This window comes from Diabrotica undecimpunctata, chromosome 9 (genome assembly GCF_040954645.1).
Source record: "Diabrotica undecimpunctata isolate CICGRU chromosome 9, icDiaUnde3, whole genome shotgun sequence".
NCBI classification, from domain to species: domain Eukaryota; kingdom Metazoa; phylum Arthropoda; class Insecta; order Coleoptera; family Chrysomelidae; genus Diabrotica; species Diabrotica undecimpunctata.
In genome coordinates, this window is record NC_092811.1 from 92,688,483 (window position 1) to 92,698,283 (window position 9,801).

At 32.8% G+C, this 9,801-nt stretch overlaps 1 protein-coding gene across 1 annotated transcript; it reads left to right on the plus strand.

Moving 5' to 3' along the window:
• Positions 1 to 447: 447 nt before the first annotated feature.
• On the plus strand, positions 448 to 9,378 carry VhaAC39-1 (V-type proton ATPase subunit VhaAC39-1). Its single transcript, XM_072543850.1, has 2 exons — positions 448 to 661; positions 7,818 to 9,378. The coding sequence occupies exons 1-2, from the start codon at positions 541 to 543 to the stop codon at positions 8,741 to 8,743; spliced, it is 1,047 nt and encodes a 348-aa protein (XP_072399951.1). The 5' UTR covers positions 448 to 540; the 3' UTR covers positions 8,744 to 9,378.
• Positions 9,379 to 9,801: the final 423 nt, after the last annotated feature.

A 9,801-nucleotide genomic window follows, 5' to 3' on the forward strand; every position in this document is an offset into this window, starting at 1 on the left:
TCAAAAATCATAGGTAAGTACCTATTCCCGACTAGACTTGTTAAAAAAATGCAGCAAACGGTCTAAAAACGAAGCATTTGTTTATTATCTGCTTTCATTTTTAAGAAATTATTAAGATGTAATTATTAATATGTACTTTAAGTGATCAAATTATTGATATTTTAAAAGATACTCGAATAGAATCCGAAAACAAACAAATAAACATACATTTTATGAATATTTTAAACAAAGTAAAGCAAATAAATAAAAAACAAATTCAATAAGTAATAAAAATAAATCACATAAGTATACCTAATTATTCAGTGAAACTAAATATTTTTGTCAATAATAAATATACTTTCCAAGCCTATAACAGTACTTATTGTTATGCAATATACATTACGAGCTTAAGGATTTTTATTTTACATAGTTGGCTACACTGCAAATAAACGTCACGTGCATTATTTGACAATGACAATAATCATATGACACTTGGGTGAGGTGTTTTTATCCCGTGAGATATTTTTGTAGTCCTTTTAATAAAATTCTTCATACTTCATCATGAAGGGCTGCGTTTTCAACATTGACAACGGCTATTTGGAAGGTCTCTGCCGTGGCTTTAAATGTGGGATCCTGAAACAATCCGACTATTTGAATTTGGTCCAGTGTGAAACGCTTGAAGGTAGGTTTAGGTTTAAGAAGGTAATTGCAAGGCAATCAAGAAATTTCATATGATTTACTTGTTTTATTAAAAAGTTTCGTATACATATTATATTTCGCAAAATAACCTATGTATTAAAGTTCTCTAATCTCCTTTTTCTTCTTCTACAGGGGCAAAAAGGGTTTATTTTATTCTCATAGTAATAGTTTTATCAAGGATTGTCACAATGGTCCCTTTCCCGTTTGGAATATTATTGATAATTAAACAAGAGTCAAAGTTATTACCTTACAATTATCTGAGTATTGTCATATTATTAGGTGACAAATTCCTTGCCTTTTCTATTGCTGTTTTAAAGCCCCTATTATAACATAAAAGGGGCTGTTTATTAGGTATACAAAAGTGTTTTACAGGTTTTGATTTTAAAGTGTTCAAGGTCGCAATTGCAATGTATAATAATTGAATTAATACTAGGTTTGCTATTTGAAATTTACAATCAAGTCTTGATATATGACATCAGTTTCTAGGATGTTCATATATTTTTTATGTCTTTCTAATTCTAATGTTAAACCAATGCTTAGCTAATGCTCAAAGTCTTGACTCCCAGATGCCTTAGATCTTCTTCAACAAATTTGACCTAACCAAGATGCGAGTTTCCTTGATGTCTTCTCCCTCCTGGAGTTTCTTGCTAGATTTTCTTTTTCTGTGGCTGTTTTGATATTTTATCCATATGTAATGTCTGCCTTATTCTGCCTGCCTTTATCTCTGTTATTATGCTCTAAATGCATTATAGCCACCTTTTTAATTCTTATACTCCACAGCACTTGTTCATAAATAGCTCTTTATAACTATTTAAACAAATTTTCCTTCCATCTAGATAGTTGGTTGACGGATGGTTGGTTGATTGATAGATGGTTGGTTCATTCCTTTTTGTAAGGGTTTAAATTTCTGAACCATAGTGCACCACACTTTTTACTACTATTTTATACTAGGTTAAATTAACAATTTTTAAAACTCTTAGCATTTTACAGTGCTTTAAACTAGGTTGACACAATCTCTGTTAGCTCACCACTTTTTTTCTTTTGTTGGCTGCAGTAATTGTGCTTGCACATGTGCTAATGACTAAATTTTAAATTCATATAAAACTTGCCAGTTTCAATAAAATCTGAATCACACTCTGATGGCATTCCTGTTCTTCTTTCGCCTCATATATCATTATTTATAATGCAGTCAACTGGTGTTTGTTCATTTGACTTTGATGGACCATCACCTACATCTGTACAGTGTTTTTTATCCTTTGCATGCAGTTTTTGTTTTAATTTGGCCACATCTTCAAAATTTTTGCTAAACGTGATATACAACCAGTAGATTTTGCATTAAATTTATTGGGAGGCAACCATTCACAGGACTTTTGCTTATCACTCCTGTTTCTTTACATTTCAATATTTTTCTATGGTCATTCACCAATTCTATCAATAAAGTTTTTGGTCCACATGCCAACTTTTGTTTGTACATTCATACTGAATGTTAAAAACACAATTAAAAAATCAACTCATTTAATAATGAAACCAATCTAAAACATAATAATGTAAAGACACTTGTTACAGTTACAATGTATTTAATGAGGCAGATAAAAACAAAATAACCTAACCTCTTTTATGTCAGGTATCACCACAATCAACTGACTGTTGCAATACAGGCCTGTTCCCACAGTGTGACAGAAAAAAAGTGACACAGAGCAGTCTCCGTGTTTCTTTCTAATGGGCCGCATGTATCAACCACTTGACCGAAATGACCAATGGAAATGTCACATGGTTGACAAACCCACTCCATTAGAAAGAGATGCAGGGACTGATTTTTGTTAGTTTTATCTGTCGCACTGGCGGAACAGGTCTATATTGCAACAGTCAGTCTATTTGTATTATCTGTCTATGGGTAACACTCTAAATAATGTATGGAATGATGCATTCACTGTATCTAGGCACAAGAGTAACCACAAAATTCGGGTTAACCCATCTAACAAGTGGTGGTTAAACTCTTAATCAATTTAAACAGGTTTAAGTGGTAACCTATTACTGAAAACTGATATAGTTTAAATATTTTGGTCACTGAAAATTAAAAGGTTCACCCAGCACTGAAAAACCTACGCTTAGAGTCTATCATCTATTTGAAAAATATGAGAGGTTCAAATAGAGGATTTTACAATATCAGATTGATAAAAGCAATCAATTTTCATATTACATATTATTAACAAATTACTGATCATTTTTGTAGAACATACTTACGTCTTAGATAAGGAAATAAAAATTTATTAAGAAACTATAAAGACATTTAACAGGTTATTAATCACTGGGTCAAGTTTGCATAAAATTGTTTAGTTAAAGATAACTTTGTTGATCGAAGTTTATAAGAAAACAAGAGATGAACAGAATTTAAACAACAAATGAACATAAAAAATAATTTTAAACTGTTAAATCTTGGGATTTCAGTGAATAGTAGAAAGAATGATGTACTGGTGGAATATACTGGAGGCATGACATCACATGGCATAGTTTTGACTCTTCTATGGGCAACGCTTCTTGATACTTTTGAGTCAAGTTTCTATTAAAATCTTCCAGTGAGAGACTAGGTCTACCCGTTTTTCATTTAAGACTAATGGATTGTGGAATTTTATTGTATGTGTCATTGCTTATTCCAAAATTCGATTTGCTGAAATTTTCTCCTAATTCAGAAAAATTAAAAAAATCTTCTCGCTTAAGATTCTTTACAATAAATGGCCTTTTTTTTGGCTCCTTTCAGAACTTCTTCCCGTTCACTAGGAGAGTATACTGCATTCTTAGTTTTTGCGAATTTTTCCAATAATGCAAAATCTCTAGCACTAGGTAGCATAGTGTGCCCTACTTGTGGAAAAACGTGAATTATTTTTTTAAACCTTTTAGATGCCAGAAGTTGTAGCCAAAATCCTATGATAGTCCAATTCTTGTTTTGACCACAGCAGTTATCAGATACAGCATAAAGTGTGTCTCCACTAACATCAAACTCATCAAAATATCTCTTTAAGCAATTAGCAATTTCATGGGATCCCCAAATTTTTTTTATAAAAACATGGACCGGTGGTTAATTTAGATGTAGGAAGAGCTTGTTGCAGATCAAACGTTATCACATGTACCTACGTCATTTTCCTTAGACTCTTCCACTGCTTTTTCTAGAATGTCTCTTGCAGCTTTTGCTTTTCTTAAGTGTAACTCTTTAGAAGTTTCTAGAACCTTAAGTTTTTCATTATCACCAATTTCTTTAGAATGGTTTATATTAATTTGGAACTCATCGCACTTTGCACAAGTGCAAACACGCCACAGTGCACGCCTCTTAAGTGTCAGATTTAGGAGTATTAAAAGAAATATTATAATCCTCTGTAAAAATTCTTCTGAACTTGTCTGAAGAAACAAATTCAATTTTTTGTGCTTGACGACTTTCTATGTACTTTTCATATAATATTTTAATATTGTAGTCAAGACTCATATACTCTTTATCCGTGTTATCAGGTCGGCTGTAATGGCTTTCATATCGAGGTAGAGTCTATGAAACGATGAACTGCGTCAATGTCGTTTTGCAAATACTTTCTTTTTTGGTTTCCATGTTTACCTCTGCGGTCTTTTTCAGGAACAATTACACCCTTCTTAAGATTACTCACAATATATTCCACTCGACATCTACCTATTCCACGCAAAGAAATAAATGCATTTTTGCAAATTTTTAAACTTTTGTTGTTAGATTGAATTGAGTATTCAAAAGTCGAAGTCCTCCTCATATCCCTTTTTCTGGTCTTTCGTTTTATATTGTTTCTACACATACATCCGAATAGATAAGTATTTTGTATATCATAGCTTGAGAGCTGCCAGAACTTAGAAAATATTTTGGATTGCTCGTCTGCTGATGTTATCTCAAAACATTTTCTTTTACATGTACATGGAGGCCCAACAGCTTTCTTGCTTACTTCACCACCACTTCCTCTGTATTTTTTATATCTCTCCCCTGTTTTCTTTTGTCTGTTTATCTGTCTCATTCTTTTTCTTCCCTTCTTTACATTATTATCAAAGAATATAGACGCATATAGAAGGATCTTTCACTGTTATTTTTTAGCGTCGGTAAAGGTTGAACACAAAACAATAGAAGTTGATCATGATTTTAGTTCCTTATTTGTTCCACTAGGGAGCGGTCATGTCAGCGCTTCTAAAATAAGAAAGAGTGGGGCAACAAATGCAACTTTAGATATTTTTATATGTAGATGCCGCGTGGTCGTAGAATAGCATTAAATTTTTGCGTTTTATAAAATTTTTTAAAGAAAATAATATTATTTTAACTTTTAATAAATGAATCTTTTTAGAAAAAATATTATGATTCAAATTTTTAATTGAAATATGTACAAATCTACAAATAATATAATTAAAACTCTCTTATAAACTATAAATAGTAAGGTGTTTCGATAAAAAGAGATTTCGGGAGAATACCATCACCCCCTTCGTAACAGAGTTGCTAAGAAATCAAGGTGCTCTAACGAGCAGACTAGGTCATAAAGCACTCTAGCAAAAGTATTTAGAATGGTGGTAGCACACAGACACCATTCTGATACTCAACTAGATCGGGCTCAAGCAAATTTGATCATTAACAAACTGGAGCAAGCACTTATGAGACTCCTATCTGAGGACAAGATGAACTTCTGTAGTTCCATAAAACATCGTTTAGCGAAGGGACCCTGTGGGTGAACTGTGTTAACGAGTATACAAAAAAATGGACAACTGAAGTGGTGAAGACTATTGAGGGTCTGTGGGAGGGGGTAAGCTTAAATATAATTGTTCCAAATAATATGCCCAAGCGCCCACACCCGAGTCCCCGAGAAAAAATTTGATAAAGAAACTATTAGGACCCGTCTAAAGAGGCAAAATCAAGACCTTAACACAGAAGACTGGTTGTGATCTCTGTTCCACGTACTGAACGACAGTAAAGATAAAGGTTATAGAGGGAGGAGTTATGAAAGAGATAGTTCTCAGATCAGCATACCTCCCATATGATGATCCCGAACAACCATCAAGGGAGTTGGAACAGTTAGTGAGAGATTGCATGAAAAATGAACTACAATTAATCATTGGCTATGATATGAATGCCTATCATCTGACCTGGGGCAGTACAAATACCAAACTGTTAAAAAATGGCATGCTTTAGATGAGGTGTCTTGTTCAGACCATCGAGACAGGCAATGAGCATATCAAGGAAACTTATCGTAATCGTCGTAAAACAAATTGGGAAGCATATCAAGCAGACCTGGAATATTGTTTAGGTAAGATTAAAGGGACGATAGGAAACATACTTTGAACGTAGTCATGTCAGCAATTAAAGATAACTGTTCGGATATAGTGAGGAATTTCAACGGGAAAGTACCCTGGTGGAATGACAATCTTGCAAATTAAACGACAGAAGTCAGACGAAAATTTAATTGCTCCAAAAGATCTGGTGAGTGGTGCGATTATTACAAAGCATGGACTGAATATACAATAACTTAGAAGGGCAAAAAGAGAATCATGGAGGGCAATGCTAGGACATAGAACAGACTGCAGAAATGTCAAGGTTCCATAAAGTTCTCTCAAAAGACCCTTAGATAAGTATTCCCTTGCTCCAAAATAAGTCAGGTGAAGAATACACTCTAAATTGTGAAGAGACTCTGAAATATCTTTTCATTTTTCAAATATCTTTTCAGGGTGTACTTTCCTGAGTCTCAAACATACCTTTATAACTAATATCATACCTTTTTAAGTTTTAAAATTAAAAATTTAACAATTTAATATATTAAAAATAAAGATTTAAAAAAAAAGACAGGTTGCAAATCAATGGCATTGAAATTTGATTAGGCGTAGATGCATAAGTTAAATAAATAGCTCCGTTCGTACTCCTTTCCCACTTACCCCTAACTACACCTTTCATGATAGTTTTGAGCCGACGGCCACGGTTTGAGTTTATGCAGTCACCCTCTTAAGGAGTGTTTTGAAGTATAAACCATAACCAAATCTCCCATTTGAACTGTACTTCTATATGCGTCTATATTCTTTGCTTATAGTGTGCTCACTGAAGTTCACAGGTTTTACATGCAAAAAACATAATATTTGACAGTTAAAAGATTTTGAAGATGTGAGGTAGTGACATCTATGAGTTAAATACCCAATTTTTAAAATTGGAATCTGTAATACGGTTACTTAACAACTTTTTCATGCAAAAACATTTAAATCTTAGGTAATGTTACTTAACATGTTTTACGACCGGCCTTTCAGATATTGGCAGCAGTTTTCATCATATTCACCTGCCTTTGTAATGCATTAATTGTACTTATTAAATTTTTACCAAAAGAAATCACTGCTGTGTCATCCTCAAATTCTAACAAATTACTATTGGTGAGTTCATTTTCACATATGTCACCGCGGTAGAGTTTATACAACAGTGGAGATAGCGGCGAACTCTGTGGAACTCCTTGTTGCACTGAAATGATTGGAAATATGTTCCAAAATTAATTTCGAATATACAACACTGTGTCTTTTAAGAAAATCACACACAATCAATAGTAGGTAGCGAAGAGAAGCAGTTCATCCTGTGAAGTTTGTATAATAATCCTTTATGCCAAACGGAGTCGAAAGTCTTCTTGATATCCAAGAAAACTCTTCTATTCTTCATATAATCTTCCTTGGCTAATTTTCTCAAATTTTTTTTCTATTGGCCATAAAAAAATCTTCTTGGCCAATATCAATGGAGTTTTAAATATAATCATATCTTATCGAGAAAATATTTTATTTTAAAATTCTAACTTGGCATGCGTGGGAATAGTCCTTGGTAGCAATCACTAAGGGTAATTCACACCATTAACAATCTGGAAATCTAACTTCTAATAAATATTTTCAATAGTTTAACAAGAAACAATTGCAAAAAAAACGGAAGTCATTAGGGAATCTTATAATTTTATATTAAAACATTGTAATACTTACTTTTACTTCAATTTATCACTACCAAATCGTTAAAAACTGAGCTCACTGGTATCGATTTGTACCACTTTATGACGTCATTTTAGTCTTTTAATAATGTACAAGTGGTACAAATACGTACCATTAACAAATAAATTAATATGATTTAATTGTTTTAGATTTAAAACTACACTTGCAAGGCACTGACTATGGAACCTTTTTGGCCAATGAACCTTCACCTTTGTCAGTATCCACCATTGATTCGAGACTTCGGGAAAAACTTGTGATCGAGTTCCAGCATATGCGTAACCAAGCAGTAGAGCCTCTCTCAACATTTATGGATTTCATTACCTACAGTTACATGATTGATAACATAATTTTGCTTATCACAGGAACTCTTCATCAGAGACCAATTGGTGAATTAATCCCTAAATGTCACCCTCTAGGTAGCTTCGAGCAAATGGAAGCCATCCATGTAGCTGCTACTCCAGCTGAGTTATACAATGCTGTGTTGGTTGACACACCACTTGCTCCATTTTTTGTTGATTGCATCAGTGAACAAGATTTGGATGAAATGAATATTGAAATCATCAGAAATACCTTATACAAAGCTTACTTGGAAGCGTTTTATACCTTTTGCAAGGACATTGGAGGTACTACTGCCGATAGCATGTGTGAAATTTTGGCTTTTGAGGCAGATAGACGTGCTATTATCATTACCATCAACTCTTTTGGTACTGAATTAAGCAAAGATGACCGTTCTAAGCTGTACCCTCGCTGTGGAAGACTCAATCCCGATGGTTTGGCTGCTTTAGTAAGAGCTGAGGACTACGACCAAGTCAAAGCAGTTGCTGAATACTACGCTGAATATTCAAAACTGTTTGAAGGAGCTGGCAACAACCCGGGCGACAAAACATTGGAGGATAAATTCTTTGAATACGAAGTACGTCTTAACATCAATGCTTTCATGCAACAATTTCACTTTGGGGTATTCTACTCTTACTTGAAGTTGAAAGAACAGGAATGCAGAAATATTGTCTGGATTGCTGAATGTGTAGCTCAAAAACACAGGGCCAAAATCGACAACTACATCCCAATATTCTAAAGGAATTTCTTGTTTGCACTATTATTTGCATTCCATTTGGCTCATTTAGTTCTTAGTATCAGTAAATGGAATTATCAAAAATATCAGTTTTTATGATTCATACGTACTATTCCTATAGACAACTCCAAGCATCTTTTTTTCAATATTGCAGTTAGTACAAGGTTTTCGTTTTAAATTTATTACCAACTGTATCTTTCAATGATCCAGGATTGTTAGAAAATTAAATACACATTCAATGTGTTGATGCTTTAACAAGACATAAAAAACCTGTAAAAAGATCAATAGAAAGACTAGCAGTTTATATAAAAAAAGCCATAGAGTATTAATGTATCCTAAAATATGGAATAATAAAATGACATCATCATATCAGTTATACCACCATTCAGAAATTTGCTGTTAAATATCCTTTGTTTATTATATTTTTTAATGATCGGTATGTTTTTGATATTATTTTAGTTTTTTGGAAATTATATTGCACAAATTCTTAGTTATCTGATTCAACATGTGTTATGCAATTTTAGACTCTATTGAGTTATATCATAAATATATTATGTTTTCTGTGTATAAAGCGTAGTTAAGCCAAAATGTTATTTCTGTTGTATATGTAAGAATAAATAAAATTATATGTATCTAAATCTGAATGTATTCATTTATCCTAGAATGTAAGATGGTAAATCTTTTTCTTCATACTGTTCCTCCCCTTAGAGCTATTCTGTATATTCAATCGACACTGAAAGATGCGTATTGTCCAATATGAATATTTTCTGGTAATAGTTCCTTTATTAAGTTCGTTTTTTTTGGTTTTGATTTAAATAATAAGTACAAATCATCCGATAAAGGCCCCTGTTTTGTTTTGGTAGTCTATCGACCCAAATATTAGACGATTATCACCAGTCCCAGTAGGTCATTATTTACTCAATAATAGCTTTTTTAAGAAATATTTTTAAGATATATTAATCTGATAGATAGAACTAAAGTGAAGGTTATTTTTAATTCTTACACTTGTGCATATTTCAGATGAAATCATAAATATACTTACTTATTTATCGGACAACGAT

Bases quoted from the DNA above. Each gene is read 5' to 3' on its own strand.
- VhaAC39-1 (XM_072543850.1), top strand. From the start codon at position 541: ATGAAGGGCTGCGTTTTCAACATTGACAACGGCTATTTGGAAGGTCTC. The intron at 662-7,817 runs GTAGGTTTAGGT...TAATTGTTTTAG, and splicing joins CCAGTGTGAAACGCTTGAAG to ATTTAAAACTACACTTGCAA.